Source organism: Eretmochelys imbricata, chromosome 10, assembly GCF_965152235.1.
Source record: "Eretmochelys imbricata isolate rEreImb1 chromosome 10, rEreImb1.hap1, whole genome shotgun sequence".
In the NCBI taxonomy this organism is placed as follows: domain Eukaryota; kingdom Metazoa; phylum Chordata; order Testudines; family Cheloniidae; genus Eretmochelys; species Eretmochelys imbricata.
The window spans coordinates 65,966,640-65,989,100 of NC_135581.1; the positions used below are offsets into that span (position 1 = coordinate 65,966,640).

The following is a 22,461-nucleotide window of genomic DNA, read 5'->3' on the forward strand; positions in this document are numbered from 1 at the left end:
GTTACATGATTAATAAATGTGTTTTGGTATAAATAGTCTTTTGAGGAAAATCATCTGCATATTAAGCCTGGTTATATATAACTGACTCATGAGGAACCTATTGTGTAAATCCTTATTCTACACACCAATGGCTTTGTGATGCTCTGCTTAGGACACCCAGAAGTGGAAGTCACTGTGTTAACCCCCTGCCTCAGCAAGCGAGAGCTGTGCTAAACTCTCTTGTCAGCTCCCTAACACTCCAGCCTGTCTGCCTTGCCAGCAAATTCCTTGAGATTCTGTCAGGCTAAACATTGTCTTGAAGGTAACAATCAGTGAACCCCAAGTTGCCCAGAGACATCTCCCTCTCCACAATTATTAAATTTGCTGCCTCCAAAGAGACGGGGCACAAATCTGCCTGTTAACTTAGCTGAAAATTCATACTTTCTTCAGTACAACAGCACTGAGGTTTATAGTTTATGTAAAACTAAGAATAGGTTGAGTGATAAAGAACATAGATTTAAGTGATACTAAGGAAGAGTCAGAGAGACAGGTATGGTTAGAAACAAAACAAAAACCACACTTTCTAGGGACTAAAATTAAATTTTTAGCAAGTTACAATCTTGGCCTATGCAATTTTTTCACTTACCTCAGGTTACCAGCATCTCTAGCTCCCCAGGCAGGAGGAGCCAGTTTTCACAGAATCATAGGATGCTGTCCCCTTTGTTCCCTAAGTGATGGAAAACTAAAATGTCTTTTTGCCCCCCTTGTATTTCCGCAAAGTCCATTGTCTTTGTCTCAAGAGCAAGGAAGACTTCCTGGGGATGGAGCTTCTGTCCCCCAGTGTGCTCACTTAGCTGTTTTCTGCTTACCTTGATTGCTTTGTTTACGTCCTATATAAATGTACTTTCATTATCCTCTGCCGATCAGACTGGTAAATCCCCATTCCTTTGTCCAGGGCAGGCTTATTTTATGCACTGCCTCTCAAATATGTTTTAAGAACATATTTCCAGGACGCATACATAATTCTTTATGCACAGCCCGTACATACATCATGCAATGAAATTCCTGACCAGTGCATCACCAGTTTACATACGATATCCTACAAGATACTGCCATCCTAATATGTTTCCAAAAGGTATGTTGGGGATAGTGAGTGTGTCAGGCCTGTTATGAGTTACAGTATAGTTGGCCGTCTGCTAGTGGGCACTGAGGGGCTCATAGGGGCACAGGCTAGGTAGAGCATAATAGGTCCTTTAGTGTTTAATCTATCTATTGGGCATGTCTGTCAAATATCCATTTCTATCAAAGTCTCTAACTTTTTTTAGCTGCTCCTGTTCAAGTAAGTGGGAGTTTCACCGCTAACTTCCATGGCAACAGGCATGAGCCCTTCATTTGGGGTAGGATAAGACTGACTGGGAAACACAGTTTAACGACAAATAATTATCATGTCTTATTTGCTTGTTCACTTTTTCTATTTTTCTGTTGCCTCTCCAAAACTCTAGGGACCTCTCAAAATTTGAAAAGCAGAATTAATAACACACAATTTTTAGTACAATATTCTAGTTCATCAGGTTTTTTCCAAGTGATAGACTCCTAGGAAATTAAAGACACTCTATTTAACTATCTCATAAGAGCCCATCTGAATAATTTTCAGTCCTCTGCTCCAGAGGCACCAACTTTCTGATTTCCTGGGGGGTGCTCTAGCCCTACTCTGTCCCTGGCCCCACCTATATTCCACCCCTTCCCCCAAGGCCCCACCCTGCCCTGCCTCGGCTCTTCCCATCCTGCTTCTACCTGTTCCACCCCCCACCCCTGAGCATGCCCCACCCTCCCCTTCTAGTGCCTGCTGCTGAACACCTGATAAGCAGCAGGTGGGAGGTGCTGTGGGTGATGGGGAGGAGCTGATTGGCAGGGCCCTCCCACCCACTGTGTTTTTTTCCGTGGGTGTTCCAGCCCTGGAGCACCCACAGAGTTGGTGCCTATGCTCAGCCCCTCCACCTGTGAAATCCCAGCTTTCCTAAATGCCTGCAAGAAAAGTTGAGTCTTGGAGTGTGCACACAAGATTTACAAATCTAGGCTCTTGTGGCCCAAGGAAGGGATTGTTCTGTTTCTTAGTGGCATTGGTGCAAAGAAAACCACATGTGAGCATGAACTTTGTCTTTCCTTTAAAAATAATGTTTAAAACATTAAAATTCAAGTTTCTAGTTGATGGGAATTTTTACAGCATGGTACAAACCTTTCAAGTTTCAGTATTTTGTTTCAGAAAACCTATTGATACAATCTTGACTTAAAGAGGCATAAGTAATGCCATTATTCTGTTACTGTTGTCACAGGTATTTCCTAGCTCTTGGCTCCTTCCTGCCAGAGCATCTTTGTGTTGCATACATTTTGTCACTTATTTTTGTTTTTCTTCCTTCTAGTGTATGTAATAATATCCGTTTTTTGCTTGGCATCTGCAATGAGCCTGTACAACTGTCTTTCTGCACTAATTAGAAGAATATCATTTGGGCAATGCAGGTATTGTACATCTCTTTACCTTGTTATGGTTTATTTGTTTTGGATATTTTTCTGTAGCTACTAAAATTCCTGGGAGGAAATGTGCTGATGGTTTGAAAAACTACTGTAAGCTTTAAGTTTTCAGCTGCTTATGTGCAGTATCCCATATTTTAGATTTATAACACAAAGTAAGGGTGCCTAGGGGGTAAGATGGGGCTCTTTAATAAAACTAAAAATGCAAAACTTTTTAAAGTAGTGGTTCCTGAGTAGTCCTTACTTACTTCATTAGGACTACTGTATGAGCAAGGAATACTAGCATAAAGAATCTGGGATGCTGAAAACCCATGGCTGAACAAACATGCCTGTGCTTTCTGGGTAGCAGTGGTGGGTTTAAATTGTAATGTCTGAGATGTATTTTCAAGCTGTGTGTTACGGTCATATGGACTCATCTGTTTTCAGACATGCTGTGGCATTAGTGGTGAGCATGGAACTGCATGTGTGGCATGTAAATAATGAGTCTGCCTGATTGCACGCTCTTCCTATTCCACCAGTCTCATTTTCACTACATTTAATTATAATTTTCTCTCTTTAACCTATTAAAAATGTTCCATGCACATTTCAAGCCATAACAGTCCTTCATTTGCACTGTTCTGTTAAATATCTATTTCTCCATGTTTCTATAATATACCAAAAGTCATCCAAGCTATGTTTTGGGTGCCTATCCCATAAGTCTAAAATGCAAAACAAGCACAGGATTGCCCATAGGTACCCGTGCCTTTGCTTTTCTCCTCAGCTGTTGAGAGATTTGTAGTGTGATTACAAAGTTAGTAAATCTGGATTCTGCTGAAGCAAGTGGGCAGAGTGAGTTTCAAAATGAAGGACTCCTCAGAGAGAGAGTGCTTGTGAGCACCTCTGTTGAATTTAACTGTAAATTTTATTTGTTGTGTTGTAGGCCTTTTTTGTATATAAGACAAATTAATTTAGCCATTTCATTTTTTAGGATTTCATGTTGCAACAAAAATATTGAAGTGAGACTTATTTTTCTTGCTGGATTCTGCATAGCAACAGCTGTTGTTTGGGCAGTGTTTCGAAATGAAGATAGGTATGTGATGATTTTGGAGAAAATTTTGAAAGGTGTAATGAAAATAACTCAAATGTATAAATCCCCTATCCATAGAGAAAATCCTGCAGCACAGTGTTCTAAGTTTTTGTTGTTGTTAGTTTTTAAAAAGTATATAAAACGTTACTAAACTTAATAAACAGATGAATGAAAAGAACTGGTAACATTAAAACAAAGCTATACAATTCATGTTTATATGGTTATTTGTAGTTACTAACAAAATAAATTCATAGTGGTGAGGGGGAAACATAATTCCTTCTTACTTTAATGGAAGAATAAATAATAGAATATCAGGGTTGGAAGGGACCTCAGGAGGTCATCTAATCCAACCCCCTGCTCAAAGCAGGATCAATCCCCAACTAAATCATCCCAGCCAGTGTTTTGTCAAGCCTGACCTACTGAAAGAAGGAGGAAAAAAGGAAGAAAGAAGGATGCAAAAACAGGAACATGTAGTTTGGGAAAAGACTGACTAAGCTAATAAGTCTTCCACTACCATTCTCAACTAAAAACAAGTCTCTTGACCCTGATGACTTGAAGCTATGTGCAGAACAACATATAAGGCTAATATTAGCCTCAAGAATCAAAGCTAAAAGAGCTGGCATACCATGGGTTGGCACAAAGTATAGCTCTACTAGTCTTTGTGGCTAAGATTTTTTTGGGGAAAAGAGAGTGTACATATGTCAGGGGCGGTGGCAGCTGTTTCATCAGTATCTTCCCATCCAGTTCATCTGTGCAGTTGGTGTACTCTACAGCATGCTGGTCAGGGGAGTCCGACAATTCTATCAGAGGAGGTTGCTCATGTGTAAATGGGCCATCTTGAAATAAGTCTCCAGGTTTTCATTAACACTGCTTCCAAACAGCTAACTTACTGAAAATTAATGTTCATATTGCAGGATGGATTGTTAACACATAAGCTCAGTGCTGCAGTTTATAAAGACAAATTCTAACTATTAGTGGTTTCCCAGTGGCTTAATTGAGGAAGGAAATGAGGAATTCCTGAGTTAATTTTGGTATGAGTAAGGAGATAGATCTCAGTACTTCAGCTTCCTGGCATTGCAATGATTTAAGATTACTCTGTTAATGTTCCATAAGTTGCTTAAATGCTGAAAAAAGCTTGATAACTAAAAAAATAATGCACTAAGTGAATTTAGAATACTATATAATTTGTGCAGAGCAATTTATCTTGAGCTGCTGGCATGAATGTAACACAAACTATGTATTTTCCCCATACCAGCAAAACTGCAGTTGTCTGATTGTATATGCAGTGGTGGAAACATGAAATAGTGAGGTGGTGTGAAGGTGCAGATCCCGATCAGTAGCAGGCTCCAAGAGTAGCTTTCAAATACAGCTCTGAGGTGAAAAATTGGACTTCAAGGTGATGAGCACATTTTGAAAGGTGCTGAAGAACCCTCAACTTGAAGGGATCTCAGTGGGAATTAGGGACACTTGGCATTTCTGATCAGGCCCTTAAATGGACACCATGAACTTGAAATCTACTCTTAAAATAAGTTCAAAGTAGTTTCGGGTACTGCACTAGTACCTGAGTTCCACTGGCCATTTTTGTGGGGCTTACAACCATATTTTCCCATTTTTAAAAAAAACTTTCTTCTCCCCCACACAATTGGGGAAACTTACTAAGATTCCAATCCTGAAACTTCTTTTGAGTGAGTTGACTACTGCAGCCCTGCAGATTTCCATTGAGGCTCAGCATGGGCACAGCAGCCTACCCATTTCCAAGAAATTGCAGGAATGAAGCCTGATTGCTTATACATGGTGAATAGAAAACTGACTATATACAAAATTTGAATATTTTTGCTCCTTTTTCCATTAAAGTAGTCTTAAATATTACCTGTTACAATAGCAGATAAAAGACTTAGTTAGAAATGTGACTTTATAAGTTAAGACAGTGCTCCATGAATGAACATCAATAAGTAGGTATAAAAACTAGACTTCAGTCATTGTTATAATATCTTGATGTAAGATTATAGAATTTGGCTTTTCTTCCAACAAGACCAAACAAACCTACAGTACTCTGAAAATATAGAAAAATAAAATGTAAAGAAGGTTCATTTTTTTTGTAGGTGGGCTTGGATTTTACAAGATATCTTGGGAGTTGCTTTCTGCCTAAACTTTATTAAAACACTGAAAATGCCCAACTTTAAGGTACAGTAAACAGTTTACCTAAATAAAGCATGTTGGTATGCACGTAGAAATACTAATAACCAGAGGTAAATTAAAGAATGAAAAAGAATGTTTCCTTTTTTCCAAAAACATTAAAGTTAGCAAAAGGACTCACCAGAATGTTTTTTATAAATCATAAACTAAAACTACCAATAGAAAATGTTTTCATAAATTTTATGAGAGAATATTAAAGGTAACCTCTAGGCATTTAGTAAGGATTGCTGTATTAATGAGAAATATCATGCAGTCTTTGAAAATTTGTGTTTAATGTTTCCTTTTCTGTTTGCCAGTCATGTGTGATACTTCTAGGTCTTCTTCTTTTGTACGATGTATTTTTCGTCTTCATAACTCCATTTATCACCAAGGTAGGTCCACAGTTTTGATAGATTTGTGGTATGGATGCCTGCTGGTGCATTTTATATTTTGTGGATTGAATTTTATGCATTTAAATATTGTCCAGACATGGCTACCATTCTAGATACTCAAAGTCTGTTACTCCCAAGAGTTTGTCTGTTAAGTAATTTCTCCTCAGTTTCTCAGTCTACCAACATCTAAATGAAGGGTTGCACTGGAATGTTTGTCTCATTAATTTAAACTTCAAAACAAAGGGGAAAGAATGGAAACAATGTAGTGAAAATAAGGTGGATCCAAGCAAAATGCAGCCTAGGGAGTGGGGATGAGTAGCAGTAGATACCTCCTATTTCTACTATAATCCCTTTGGATGTAAGGAGCATTGATATAATGGCGGGGGACAGGAACCAGCCTCAGGATGGTCATTAATCCTTCAAAAATGGATCTCACAGTAAATTATTGTATATCTGTTTTGTGCTACAGCCCCCAAAAGCCTGCTCTGTTTTTACTTGCTATAGTCGACATTCTAATAAATGCTGTCAGTGTCATACAGCAGCCTGCTGTTTTCCAAATTCTCAGTTTTATTACTGCATCCTGTCTAAATTCTGACTTTTATTACTGTACCCCATCCTTTGCTTTCAGACCCTTATGTATCAGTTGAGGTTTTGGCGCTTTGTAGAATGCGGATTCTTTAACGTGCTGTGGCACAAATTACTTGCAAGTGCCCACATTTCAAAGTAGAAAGAACAAGGATACAATGGCAGAGGAGTAGATTGCTGACAGATTCTTCAGCTAAATAAAACTTTAGCTGCTTTCATCAGAAAACAAACTATAGTAGCCAGTTTAGGTCTGACTGTGTTTTTAATACAAAACAAAAGCATAAATCTTTACTTCATTAATCTGTGCACTTCACTGGAATTTGAACAGCTTCTGTTTTGGATCAGTGCATTCCATTTTGAACGGGTTTGCTAGATGATGTCCTGGACAAAATAATCCTGCATACAGTAGTACATTAAGAGGATTATAGGACACTGAGGTGCAAGCAGCAATTCTATCTGTAATATTGAAGTGTTACACTATATACTTTAAATAAGTATTAATTCACTAATTTAAAAATAACCTTAAATTTCAGAATGGGGAAAGTATAATGATTGAAGTTGCAGCTGGTCCTTTTGGAAACAGTGAAAAGGTATGAATAGTCTTTTTCTGTAGTATGAATGCAATGTGAATACATATGTGCAGGATATTACACTAACTGAATTAGCTATGGAAAGTCAGTAAATTCAAGTAGCTTTTCGGTATAATTTTCTCACAAAATATAGCCAGCTTTTGCTACTTTTGTTTAAGTATTAAATACCTGTTGACTTGGGTTTGATCCTAGAATGATGGAAACTTGGTGGAAGGCCCTGCTGAACGCTCAGCTCCCCATGAGAAAGTAAGGATTGTATTTCAGATATGTTCACTGGACTTTAAATTGCATCCTCTGAAAAGGCTATTCTTTTGGGGAAAACCTGACTCTCAAAATTTTCCTCTTCAGGGCCTGGATATCATTGTTCGTCAATAGCTTATAGTCAGGATAACAATGCATATCTAATATTCCCATTGTTTGTGGTTACATTGTTCTTAATTTTTTTCACTTTATATGATCTGTAAAATTGCAAATCCATTTTTTTCTACTCTAAATCTTAAAATCACATTTTAAACACTCAGTTTGTTGGTTCCTGTTTTCTTAATTCAGGTTCTTCCTAATTTGATGTTTTTCAGAAACTAGATGAATAAGTAGTTCTAATATCATTTTAATGTTTCTTTAAAAAAATTATACGATTTAGATTGGATTTATGTGGGATTTAAAAATATTGTTTTACAGTTACCAGTCGTTATTAGGGTACCTCGACTTGAATACTCTGCACTGGCGTTATGTGGAATGCCATTTTCACTACTGGGTTTCGGGGACATCATTGTACCAGGTAAAGAAATGTTTTTGGCAGCTATAAACAAAATTATCTGTGACCCTTTTTTCATAATAACCTGATTTACAAAGTGGATTTTCTATATTTCAGGCCTGCTCCGGAGTTTAATTCTGATTTCTAGCTTTTGATCTATGTACATGCACTGTAAAACAATCTGTATTTTTATAATAGTCTGTAGTCTAAGTACAATTGGTATTTTAAGATTTGTAAAACAATCTGCTTTTTTATATAATTGTTTTACAAATATATATTTTCATGGCGCTTGTATTTGTAGAATATAGTGCCATTAATAATAATCAGGATCAGTGATCTTAAATCAAGCTGGTTTTTTACAGGAAATGTAACATGGCAAAGGATTATCATCATTTAATTTCTAATTATATGATGTATGGTACAATACAAAATCCTCATTTTAAAAGACAATTTATACTACATAAACAAAATTATTTCTACAGTGTTTATAGAAGGAGAAAATATATTTGCATTTTAATCAACATCATAATAATAATTAGCTCTCTTCATCAGTAGATCTCACAGCACTTTACAAAAGATTAGAAGGGCTTATCTTGTGAAAATCCTGAGTTCTGCACCTGGCTCTGCCATGGACTTTCTTTGAGACCTTGGGGAAATCACTTAACCTCTGTCTGACTTTCTCATCTGTAAAATATGAGTGTTAATTTTTCTGTACTGTCCTGAGGCAAAATTTAATTCAAGTGTGTTGAGAGTCTTTGATGGAAGGCACTGCATACGTGCAAAGTATTGGGTGTTTGTTACCACTGTGCAGATCTGTCGCTTATATTAAGTGGAAAGCACATTAGCTCATTTAAATGGGGATATTGACTTTAGAGACAGGCTTATTCTAGAGCCATGTCTACACTGCAGGTGTTACAGCAGCATAGCTATAGCATCATAGCCATGCCACTGTGATTCAGTACAGTGATGGAAGGGGGTTTTCTGAGCAACACTAGCTAGGTCAACAGAAGCATTCTTCTGTTGAACTAACTCTGTCTACTCTGGGGTTAGGTTGGCATAGCTACGGGAGTCAGGTGTGGATTTTTCACACCCGTGAGCACAGTAGCTATGTTGATGTATGTTTTTAAGTATAGACCTGGCCTACGATTTCTTAAATAAAACTAATAGTCTTCTAGCTGTCCACGGTATTTAACTTACAATTTTATAGTTAACTGTTTTCTTCCATATTGTTGCTCTAATGGGAAGTATGAATGTAAATTCATGTTATGGCAACTTAAACTTCTTCCAATAAATACTTTCTGCATGTTCTCTCTTTAGGTCTCCTGGTTGCCTATTGTCGAAGATTTGATATTCAGACAGGATCGTCTTCTGTATATTATGTTTCCTGCACCATAGGTAAATAATTTTAATACAGTATTTTGGCAAAGTGTATTTTTCTGTAAACTGCTTTTGTGAAATTACTAGATCATTTTCTTCAATTTTACAAAAGTGAATACTGCCAATATTTTAATCTCTAGTTTTGTTTTACTTGTCTGTATCTGAGTTGCATCGTTATAGAAATCAGTACTCTTGAAAATGTCAATGAATATTTAAAGTGTACTGAAATTACTATTTTTGCACATTTACATAAACAAATGGAAAATCCTGTAATAGCTATAGTTTTAGTCCTGTATGCAAGGGATATCTGTAATACATTGAGTGATGTACTGCTGTATACTATTCAGTAGCTGTCCTGAATTTTTTTTAATAGCTTATGCTGTTGGCATGGTGTTGACTTTTGTTGTTCTGGCACTGATGAAGATGGGACAACCAGCTCTTCTCTATTTGGTACCATGTACGCTCCTTACCAGCTCACTTGTTGCCTGGAGACGCAAGGAGATGAAGAAGTTTTGGCAAGGTAGCAGCTATCAGGTAAGTAGAATACATACAAAACTGTTCTGACAGTTTTGAAACTTTGTGTGTATTCTTCCTTGAATAAGTATGTGGTAATATATTAGTAGCCAGTCACTTTACATCTGTATTAGTGGTGCTTATTGCATTTCTTTAATTAACAGAAAAAGCCTTTTGTAGAAGCTAAGTATATTTTAGTCTATAAGTCAACTTGATAGAACAAGATTTAAAGGAAAATACAGATATTTGGCTTAGTCCAGTAATATGAAAAATCAAAACAGATGACATTTTTCACATGAATACAATAGGAATTGTGCCAGAATGTGTATTATTTTCAACACTTTGCATCAAGATGATGGCTCAAAGATACTATCATTTGGAACACTGAATATGGCACCTAAATGTTAAATTGGAAACCAGTTTCCGGTCTACAATAGTTTTGTATTAGAATACACTTTTAAAAAAAAAATTGGACACACATTAACATTAGTTTAGAAACTAATTTCTAATGTTTTCTGCATTGGTCTTATGCTGTCATGATCACAAATGCCATTCTGCAACAAAGTGACCATTTGTGACCGGGGGGGATAGGGGGTGGGTTTAGAAATATCAATTACAATCAAAAACTTGTGTCTCACTGTGTCAGCACAAAGCAGTTGTAAGCTGACACTTTGAGGATTTCCCCTGCCTAAATTGATTCTTTCTTGGGTGGTGAGAATTATAGTGGCTCATATGCCATTCACCTCTTGGCTGCTGGCACAAGGCACCCGGCCCATGGAAAGGGGTCACGGACAGAGCATCTCTATGTCCCTGCAATCTCTTGGGAGCTGTTGGTAGCTAGCATATGTAAAAAGAGCCTTGATGTTACTCTGATTTATTCTGGGAACTGGCTCAGCAGTAGGACAATCCAAGAATACTGGGAGAATTTAAAGGTGTCTTAAAGCCATCTTTGTATCTCCTTCCACTGGGTTGTGTGGTAGCTCTGGTCAGAATGTGGACCGCTATTTTCAAGAACAATTGATTTATGTTGAGAGAAATTGCTCTTACTAACTAACTTTCAGATAGCTGTGTTAAGGAAAGCGGGAAGAATTTTTTTTTTTGCTAATATATAATATAGGATGACACTCATCCAGATGTAGAGCTGACATGGCATGGAGGTAACCTCTCTACATTGCCTGTCTACTACCTCTGGGAGTAGAGAGTTTATAGTTAACTTCATTCAGAGAGAACAATATAATGTTCCTCACTTAAGTTGTTAGTATGTTTGGTCTAAAAACTTCTAGTTTTTTAGCTACCAAAAATTTTTCTCACACTTCCTCTAACAAAATTCATACTTGGAAGGTTTATGTTGCCATAGTAGTTATTTTATGTACTTTTTCAACAGTGGGGTTGGTTTGTTTTTGTTTAAGGATTAAAACCGCTCTGAACTTGGCCCTGTTATTGGGTCAAAGTTTTTGGCACACACACAAAAATTGATTTACGTATTGGAGATCTGGCTGAGATTTAAACATTCTGTGTGATCTTAATGAGACACTTACTCAATTTCTTCTGTACAGTTTTAGGATTTCTTTGCCTTTATTTCACCCAATTTATATTTTTTAGAGGATCTTATTCAATGCATCTTCAGATTCAGAGAATCCTATATATCTCAGATCTTTATTGCATAGTTTAACTTCCTGCAGTATATGCATATTCTGTATTTTGAACTAGAAATGGTTTCTTTACATACCTTTTTATTTTAAAAAATATATTGGGGCCAAATCTTCAGTTGCTAATGCTCAGTGCAGCTGGAGGAAAGGTGTGTTTTCAGCCACCTTTTGAGTAAACTTGAGGCCTCTGGGGGCTGAAATAGCACTGGAATACATTAGCTGGAGCAGTCCTTACTGGGCTGGATGGGGACCCTTGATGTACCTGCTGCACACGCTTTATGCCTGTGAGGATTTGCCCACACTGAGAAAATCACCTTTGAAGATGCCTAATATCTTGTCATTAATGTATAATGTAAGCTAGACTGTGTCATTTGACACAATAGCTCTGGTTTTCTAGATGCTGTTATCACTAAATCATTCTTTTGTTTTTAGTTTTGTCTTGAAACATTCCTGTTGTATATGACTGTAATAATGGAGTGAATTTCATTTAGGTGTTGGACTCCTCCAGGAAGCCTTTACTACAAGGTGTGATATAGTCTTCTTTTAGTGAAATTTGTATTAATCTGCTCATCCGTTCTTTTCTTTTGCTTTCTTTTTTTCAATCTTTTTTTCCACCTGTTTTCCTTCCATTTTTGGATATAATTCATTTAAAATATAAGGCAGATGAGAACTTCTGATTATATACTTTAAGAAGTAGAAGAGTCATGAAGATTTCAGCCTTAATGTGGAATTTGAATAATTAAGCAAACTACTGGTAATAACTGTATCAAAAATGAGTATTACTAAAGGACAGCGTCTGCCCCCCCCTCCAAAAAACAACAACCAAAAAACAAATTGTACACATTTTCTTCAGTAACTTAGCTACCTTTTCACTCAGGTAGGGTAATGGCGGCAGCAGCAGCAGCCACTTTCCGCTACATTGCCACAGCAATAAAAACATGTCCTGGAACTAACTGAAGGAAGTCCTTCTGTGGTCTTTCCCCTAACAACCCCCATCCTTTGTCAAAAATTAAAGCATGCCCTTTTTTGACAGAGGGTGAGAATGTTTTAAAAATTCTAACATGTAAAATTGAAGACGTATTACCAGAGTTATTCTGCTCTTTAGGTATTACATTTTTCCCGAGAGTATTGTTAAACTTTAGTCTAAATTCAGGGCACATGCAGGCTGAGAGCAAGTGGAAGCATGTTTCATAAGAATGGTGGAGAGGCCATGTGTACCTCACTACTACTCAATACACCAGATCTCCATGGATGCCATGAGAGTCACTGGATTGGTGTTTGATTACACTGCTTGCTATCCTTACCTGTGTGATACCCCACAGATATTTCCATCTGGCTCAGTGCCTCATATAATTCTTGTATACTACTGTCTGTGTGTGAATATTCTCTCATAGTCATTACTAGGTAAGAGCTTCCATATCCAGCCATATATTGTGCTGCCTTTCTTGACTGTCTTGGATCCTGTGATGACCATGGTTCAGCACAGTACCCTGCCCCTTATTTGTTACACATCTTTTCAAAGCTTACAGGAGGATGATTAAGCAGTTTTATTCCAAAGCCTGAGATGAGTATCTTCGCCCTGGTCTACACTGGGGAGTGGGGATCAATCTAAGATTACGGAACTTCAGCTACATGAATAACGTAGCTGAAGTCGATGTACTTAGATCGACGTACCGTGGTGTCTTCACCGCAGTGAGTCCACTGCTGCCGCTCCTCCGTTGACTCTGCCTGCACCTCTCGTGGCACTGGAGTACAGGAGTTGATGGGAGTGCGCTCGGGGATCTAGACTAGCTGCAATAAATCAATCCCTGCTGGATTGATCGCTGCCCGCCGATCCGGCAGGTAGTGAAGACATACCCTAAGTGTGCAGTATCTGGAATAACATGATACTTCACACACATACAGCTCTTGGCTATTAACATTAATGGTAATCACTTTGGCCATAATTCCAAATATAATGCTAAAAATGCATGCCTGACTACATAATGTAAATTAATTGCTTTTCCTCTGTTTACTTTTTTTGTGCTTATCATTTTGAGAAGGATTACAGTGTGTGAGCAATATACATTTTCCAATCAAATTTCATGGAGATTTTTAGAATGCAGATGTAGTGGTCTTGTACTGGAATACTATCCACAGTCTCCGCTCATTATTATGCTTTCTAAAAACATCCTAATTTTTATTTGCTAGTAGTCTGAACTAACTCTGAAGGGAGACTGCACACTATTGGGCAAATATGATATTTTGAACCCTGATCTATCTTCCTCTCCTCTGAAAAGAGAAACATGAAATTAAATACAGAACTTGCTTAAGCAACATTAATAGTCAGATCAGATTTCACAGAAGTAAAGAGTCAGCTGAATGCCACAAATCCAAGATTACTTGTATTGTTAAACTGTGTGTGTTTGTTTAGTAACTAGGCGGGAGTCTTAAAATGCAAATTAAAATGGGATGGGCAGTCTGGATTTCTAACCTTTAAACACACTTTCTTCGCCCTCTTTCCTCCTCCCTTCACTCTGCCACAAGAGTACATGTTCTTATTTTTTGGACAGTGTAGTGTTATCAGCATGAATTTTCAACCTCTCCTGTGGAATTCTTCCTTGAGGTTACATTGAGATAGTTTTTGAGGCTCAAGTCTTAGAAATGAGCATGTTAGCATACATTTCACAGGTCACAATGATGCAACCCTACTTTCAGCTTCTGACCTTTTAAGGTGTAGTCTGCTGGGAATTGTAATGAATCATTGCATACAGGAAAAGCTTTCATGACTCACTAAAATACATGATTTACTTGGAAAAGTAAATTGTTCATTTTTTAAGTATGCAGCAATTCTGTGTAAGGTTGCATAGCTTTTTAAAAAATGAGTTGGGCTTTTGGATTGCTTATGTTTCACAGGTGTAGCTAAATGGAAAATGTGTTTCTTTTTTTTGGTCTGATATTTATCACCAATTATTGATTTAATCCAAATATTCTTCCATAACCTGTTTTACTGCGCTTGTATTAGCGGAGCCTATAAAATTGTTCTTGGTGTTTTTAAAGTAAAACTTCTCCCACTGGAGAAAAAAAAAATGCAATATTAACTGTATAATGTCTGAGAGACTTAGGAGATCATTGTTTTTCTCTCTCCAAATTTTTCCCAGCCTGTAAACATAAGTCATTGGCTTGTGTGGTGAGCCCTTCCTCGCTTATCTGTCTGTTATACTGGATATTGACAAACAAGTACAGTATATGAATAACATGACATGTTGCACAATGTATGCATTTTATTAGTTCTGTAACTTAAATCACACAAGGTCATAATTGCAAGCTACAGATTTGATTAACTAGTGGTAGTTTCTTATAACATCATCAGACTTTAGCATTATGGTGCGCATGTCTACATGTACATTTTATAAGGTTGGGGGGATTTTTTAATTGGTTTGAGTTTGGGATGACTGACTTGTTCACAGGCAAGTTAGCTGGTCATCTGAAACAGGTGCCAGAAAAACCTTTATACTACACCATACTATTAAGTATTCTGTATCTGCCACATCAGACAAAATCTCTAAAATAATTCTATCATACTTTTAGTTGGAAGTTTAACTTTCCACCTATTAAAGCCAGGTTTCCTGAGTTACTACACAAACCCCCAAAACAGAAGAAAATTATAACACATTTTAAAAACTACCTAATTGAGTTTTTCCATGTACAAAAATGTCACTATCTTAACGTTTGATATCTTAGGACCTTTCAGAGCTAGAAACAAGTGTTGTGACCCAGGACCTTAACATCTTGGGTTAAGTATCTCATTGCCTGTTGTGGTAGAAATAGGAGCTTTGTGTCACTATAAATGGGAGAGTCTCCGCTTTTCAGTGTTGGACTCAGCACTTGCCTCTGGCTTGAGAGGATCCTGTGATATTGGACCGTAAAACTGTCACACTTACATATGGAAAAGCTCTGTTAGGTAGCTTATGTTTCTCAGATATATTTATCATTTGTCTCTTCCCCCAGTGTCTGCTCATTAGGGGATCCATGGTAACTTCAGCACCCTTATTTACAGATTGGAAGGGATTTGAAAAAGAGCTTCAATAACCATTGTTCAGTTAACCAAAACATTTCAAAAATGGTTTCTATTAAAAAAAAAACATACAAAATACATGGTCATGAGTAGTGCAGCCATCCTGAAAACATGAGGCAAAACATTTTTATACCACATCATACGTATAGTATATAAGAAATAATACAGGATCCTGAAATGGAGTTTATAGAACATTTATTCTGCAGAAATTGCCTGTCATTTTAAGCAATCTGCAATACTCACATTCATTCTGTATCTGGCATTTGGATCTTGGCAGGGGTGTGTGTGTGTGTGTGTGTGTGTGTGTGTGTGTATATATATACATGCACACACACACACATAATCAGCTGCGTCACTATTGTTAATATGTGCCTAATCCCAAACCACCTGATGTCATTGAAAAGGCTCCCATTGACTTCAGTGGATTTTGAATTGGTCCCATAATTAACACTGGCTTGTTTAGCAGGATTTTTTTAAACAGTTAATAAGTTCTTTTCCAACTCAGTGTTGCGTGTATGATCTCAGACTAAGTGGGATAGAGGAGGGTATGCATTATTAGCAGAGTGATGTGGTAGTGCTTGATTGGACTTCTGATGAAAGACATGTAAAAAAAATTTTTCACCATTCTGAACATAGATTCCAATGCTTAATTTGTGTAGACACGCCTAGGAGGGGCTTTGGCTTTGGGTGATTTGTCAGAACACTGGATTTTGCATCTGTAGAATCACAGAAAGCTCTTGATGTGTCTTTTCAGATCAGATTGCAAAGGTGAAATCCTGGCTCTGCTGAAGTCGGTGAGAAATTTTCCACTGATTTCAGTGAGTCGGGATTTCACCCTGAGTGTATGTATGTGCATGTTACAGGTACAACTAAAAATGGAATTATACCTTTGTTATGCCTTGCTTATTACTTATCAATGGAAATGGCAACAAAAAATCCAGCTTTGCTTTTTAACGTCCCAATTTGAACATTAATTTCCATCACAAAACAGAAATCTGTGGATTTTGAATTAAATCAGTAAATTTTTTTTCCCCAGTACCTAAATACATGGGTGATCTTAATCACCTCTAGGCTTGACAAATATGAATCATAATTATGTTTATGTAATTGTTTTCTGTAGGTAAGAGACTTGTTGGTTTTAAAGCTGAAGAATTGTACAAAGGATTCAAAAACAGGCAAGGGTTGGCTATGGATGACAAGTAGTGTGTAAACAGTATAGTTAAAATGGTAGAACAATGTAAGAACATAAGAAAGGGTATACTAGGTCAGACCAATGGTCCATCTAGCCCAGTATCCTGTCTTCCGACAGAGGTCAATGCCAGGTGCTTCAGAGGGAATGAACAGAAGAGGCAATCATCAAGTGATCCTCCCCGCCATCCATTCCCAGCTTCTGGCAAACACTAGGGACACTCAGAGTATGGTTTTCATCCCTGCCCATCCTGGCTAATAGCCATTAATGGACCTATCCTCCAGGAACTTATCTAGTTCTTTTTTGAACCCTGTTATAGTTTTGGCCTTCACAACATCCCCTGGCAAAGAGCTCCACAGGTTGATTGTGTGTTGTATGAAGAAACACTTCCTTTTGTTTGTTTTTAAACCTGCTGCCTATTAATTTCATTGGGCGACCCCTAGTTCTTGCGTTACGTGAAGGAGTAAATAACATTTCCTTATTCACTTTCTCCACACCAATCACAATTGTATAGACCTATATCATATCCCCCCTTAGTTGACCCTTTTCCAAGCTGAAAAGTCCCATTCTTTTTAATCTCTCCTGATAGGGAAGCTGTTCCATACCCCTAATCATTTTAGTTGCCCTTCTCTGTACCTTTTCCAATTCCAATATATCTTTTTTGAGATGAGGCAACCAGATCTGCAGGCAGTATTGAAGAGGTACCATAGATTTATATAGAAGCATTATGATATTTTCTGTCTTATCTATCCCTTTCCTAATGGTTCCTAATATTCTGTTAGCTTTTTTGACTGCCACTGCACATTGAGTGGATGTTTTCAGAGAACTATCCACAATGACTCCAAGATCTTTCTCAAGTGGTAACAGCTAATTTAGACCATCATTTTGTATGTATATTTCAGATTGTTTTCCAATGTGCATTACTTTGCATTTATTAACACTGAATTTCATCTGCCATTTTGTTGCCCAGTCACCCAGTTTTGTGAGATACCTTTGTAACTCTTTGCAGTCTACTTTGGACTTAACTATCTTGAGTAATTTTGTGTCGTCTGGAGCCTTTTTAAAAAATTGGTGTCACATTAGCTATCTTCCACTCATCTGGTACAAAAGCTGATTTAAATGATAGGTTACATACCATAGTTGTAAATTGTATTTATTTGCAGTGAAGCCAGTCTAACCCTTTCTCTTCAGAAAGGATTTTCCGAAGTTTAAATATTAAATAAGATGCTTGAATTCTATTTCCAGTTCTTCCAGTGACTGTGACACCTTGAACAAGTTGCTTCGCTTCCCTGGTCTGCTTATGCAACTGTCAATTTTTTTTTAATGGATGTTTCCCTCTCTCATAGGGGTGTTCTGAGGCTTTTAATTCATTTCTTGTAGAGCGCTTTGAGATCCTTAAATGAAAAGCATTGTCATGGTGCAAAGTGTTAATTAATTAAAATAAGCTTGGATATTTCCTTTTCAGTCTTGTGCAGAGAATTTCCTCACTGTATGCTGCTTAATTCCACTCTAATCCTTACTTAATTAAATTTCTCTTAACTAGATGAAAAGTTTGGACCAATAAGAAGTTAGTATTTTAAAAATAATAATCTTGTTTCTGCCTAGATGATGGAACATCTAGATTATACAGCGAATGAAGAAAGCACTACAACCACCAGTGAACAGTCCGGAGAACAATAACACCGAAGATTGTGATCTAAAATAGTGGTGGTCAGATTTTATACAAATAAACTTTAGAAAATTGACTGATTTAACATTTACACTAGAGTATTTCATGTTCCAAATGAAAATTCTTTTTTTACACTTGCACATATTTTTATGGAAAGGGTACTATTAATTACATTATGTCAAAGAGATTAAAATAGATTTGCTTTTTTAACAGACAATATATTTAGTAAAACTGTGCCTTATATCACTTTTAAATAAAAATATTGTCTATGCAATTTTCTAAACATGTTATATACAATATATTTTTATACGAGTATATCTTGCCCCCATCTCCACTGGTCATAAAGTGACTTTCTGACTGATATTTGTTTAAAATTGGTTGGCTTCCACTACTAGGAATTAGAAGTGCCCTTCACAGGACTTCTCTCAAAGTTTCGAATGCAGAGATTGTGTTAATGAGATTATAAATAGTAGTGCAACTGTCTGACTGATCTAGGTCTGTATATTAACCTACATGACATAAGCCATAAAGGTGGATATGGTGCAACTCAACATGCTTTTATTTTCTGCCCCACATCGGCCCTTCTGTCAGTCAGCAGTGAAAATAGAACTACAATATACAATATAAACTAAACTTGATGCTTTGGTTTCTTTATCCAATTGCATAGAAATCTAAATACAGGCTAACAACCAAGAGAACAGCAAAACCCAAACTTCCAGTTTGTTCTTTCTTAGAATTTCTTTAATTAGGGAAAAAAAATCTCTGGAATTCTTGACTGCCTTGAATCTCTGGCCTGGCAACTTGCCCTAGAACCCCAGGCCTTGATCCTGCATCCGTAGACTTCAATGGGTGTAGGATCAGGCCCCTATAGAGGGAGAAGAATCCTCCAGATCTGTACCCACCCAGTCCTGAAGTTTGGAGAGGAAGTTTTAAGAATTATCTGTAGTTGATACTGTACAAAATAAGTAGCAGTAATCCTTCCTATGTTAAGGCCAAAGCATGTGTTTAATTTGTCACTTAATCTTAATTTCTGTTTTGTTTTATTGAAATGTTCTAAAAATATTAAAAAGGACAGTGTCTTAAATCCACGTTTAGGAGAGTCTGATTTTGTGAACACTTGATTTTCTTGTGGAAACTGCAAATGGAGGAGATACCAAGGGATTAGGCCCATAATATGACAACAGCAGTTATGCTAACACTTTTTGACCAAAGAGACTTGCGGAAGCCTACAACTGCGAACCTCTGAAGTTCACCCACTGCTAATTTCAGGTAGCATTTAAATGCAAATCTTCTTCCTTTTCTATAAGTGAATTAAGTTCTTACAGTAAGTGCCAGAGTGAGAGCCCTGGAAACTGCAATTCAACAGCAGACACAACATGAGCAATGGCAATGTAGGCTTCCCCGTAACATCTCACTTAAGTGATTCAACCATCCCACTTAGTCTCCACAACTCAGTCAATCATTGACCTTTCTGTAGAGACTGACCATAAGGATGCCAGCTGATGTGGGTGATTTAGCTGCTTTATTTGGTTGTAACTGCACTGAAACAACCATGGCCACAAAACCACTTTCAGACGGTGGTAGTGGTCACTTCATACTATCCTGAGCTAAACGTACCTAGGCTACATCAAGGTGAAATGCTGTCCCATTCCATTATCAATTCTCCGAGCTATCCAATACCTCTTCAGTAAACTCTAGTCATTACAATCAATTTCAGGCACTGGAAATACCTCAGTGCTTAATAGCATTACAGTAAATGTTGAGGTAATCTGAAATCAGATTAAAACATTCTCTACAGAAAAATAAGGTAAGAAGTCCTTTTTTTGTCCTTTAAATTACTTTCTATTTCTAGTGCCAACTGCTAAATTGCTGTAGTGAAATTTTAGCTTTGACATGCCCAACCTCGGTCAAAATGGAGTAGTAATGAGGGAGAAGTATCTCAAAATTTCATAAGCAATTAAGAGATCAAAACTTGGCATTTTGCTGGACTTTCAAACTTTAAAGGCTTCATAAACTCATGTAAAATTATCCTGTGTTTTTTCCCTCTGGAGGAATCTCTCTAATTTTCTTATTAAACTTCCAAACTAGTTGATAACCAATCTAGTGTAAATTAAGGAGCTGTTTGGCAGCTTTTTTAACAATGTGTTCAGCAGTTGCTCTGAGAAGTCTGTATTGCTCAAGGCCTAATTACTGTTCTCTGAGGTTTCTCACACACGCTGCAGTTTGATGGGATGTAAACTAACTTTTTTTTTTTTCTTTGAATGCTTGTGCTTGATTTAGGGAAAATATCAATAAGATTAAAGTTTAATGTATGTAAGTGGTTAGTGTCGACTACTGAAACATATTTTATGAATAGTTCAAGAGGATGTGTATTTTCAATTTTGTTTTAAGTCGTTTAGGTGGTTTAATACTTTCAATTGGGCTTTTCTTTACACTAAGAGCCTTACTAGCATTACTTAATATAAAATTGTACTTTTAACTTTTTTCATTGTATGAATACTGACAACAGCCTCCTCCCGGGCAATTTTTAAATGATCACATTAAGAATGTTTTTAATAAATTGTCTTTTAAAAAGTAATTTGAGTAATTGCTTTGTTCTTTGTCTTTTTTTAAAGAAAACTGGTACTATTGACCATATTAATAGTGATACATGGTTAAATTTTCAAAAGTGCACCAGTAACTTGGGAACCTAACTCCTCGCCTAAGTCTCATGGGTCTACGCTGCAGAACTATATCTACGTAAAACTGCATTGGTCTGGGGTGTGAAAAATCCAATTATACCAACCTATCCCTCCATATAGACAGTGCTATGTTGGCAGGAGAGCGTCTCCCCTTGACATAGGTACCGCCTTTGCGGGAGGTGGATTAACTATGCCGATGGGCGAAGGTCTCCTGTCGGTATAGAAGCATCTTCACTTATGTGCTACGGCAGCAGAGCTGTAGCACTATACGTGAAGACAAGCCCAAGGCTTTTAAGTCAGTTAGACACATCTGAAAACTTTATCCACTGTCTAAAGCCTCTTAAAGTACAATTCTATTTTGAAAAGGAACTGCCTTGTTTTAAAATAGCACCTTCTTATTTTAGGGGGGGTACTCATCAAGTCTGGTCTCCTCTGTGTGAATTCTGAGTTAAATCCGTTTACTTTATTGGCAATACTATGAGTCCAGCAAACACTTGCTGTGTAGCTTTCAGGGGCATGATTTAGTGGGACTACTCATGACAAGTACTGTGCCTGGTAGCGTTTGCAGAATCAAACCCTATATTTTAACTACTGTACTTTTCCACTCTAGCTATAGGGAAGTCCCTCTGTATTCTAGTGTAGTCCACTACAGTAACTTACAAATTTCTAATCCATTACACCTCTGCAACTCTTTTGATGGTAATGGCTTTACATGTGTCACAGAGGACTTCATTTGATGAGTGGTTTGCATAGTTCTAAGAATATAGTTCACCCTGAAAAGTTTATTACCAGAGAAGAAAGAAGAACGTAAGAATGGCTGTACTGAGTCAGATCAAAGGTCCATCTAGTCCAGTATCCTGTCTTCCGACAGTAGCCAATGACAAGTGCCCTAGAGGGAATGAACAAGTAATCAAGTGATCCATTCCCTGTCTCTCGTTCCCAGTTTCTGGCAAACAGAGGCTAGTGACACTATCGCTGCCCATCCTGGCTAATAGCCATTGATGGACCTATTCTCCTTGAATTTATCTAGTTCTTTTTTGAGCCCTGTTATAATCTTGACCTTCTCAAAAACTCCGGGCAAGGAATTCCACAAGTTGACTGTGTTGTGTGAAGAAATACTTCCTTTTGTTTATTTTTAAACTTGCTGACTATTAATTTTATTTGGTGACCCCTAGTTCTTGTGTTTATGAGGAGTAAATAACACTTCCTTATTTATTTTCTCCACACCAGTCATGATTTTACAGACCTCAGCTTAC

General features: G+C 37.2%; 1 protein-coding gene across 4 annotated transcripts in view; it reads left to right on the top strand.

The window, feature by feature from the left end:
- SPPL2A (signal peptide peptidase like 2A) overlaps positions 1-21,102 on the top strand; it is a 59,836-nt gene extending 38,734 nt beyond the window's left edge. For 2 of the 4 annotated variants that reach the window (XM_077827512.1, XM_077827508.1), the window contains exons 7-16: positions 2,400-2,496; positions 3,476-3,577; positions 5,677-5,758; positions 6,067-6,141; positions 7,260-7,316; positions 7,509-7,562; positions 7,995-8,094; positions 9,388-9,465; positions 9,821-9,981; positions 18,461-21,102. In XM_077827512.1, the coding sequence (XP_077683638.1) occupies positions 2,400-2,496; positions 3,476-3,577; positions 5,677-5,758; positions 6,067-6,141; positions 7,260-7,316; positions 7,509-7,562; positions 7,995-8,094; positions 9,388-9,465; positions 9,821-9,981; positions 18,461-18,535 (881 nt within the window). In that variant the 3' untranslated portion in view covers positions 18,536-21,102. Of the gene's footprint in view, positions 1-2,399; positions 2,497-3,475; positions 3,578-5,676; positions 5,759-6,066; positions 6,142-7,259; positions 7,317-7,508; positions 7,563-7,994; positions 8,095-9,387; positions 9,466-9,820; positions 9,982-12,100; positions 12,135-18,460 lie in introns of all 4 variants that reach the window. The other 2 variants (XM_077827509.1, XM_077827511.1) reach the window with 2 other exon arrangements.
- Positions 21,103-22,461: the final 1,359 nt, after the last annotated feature.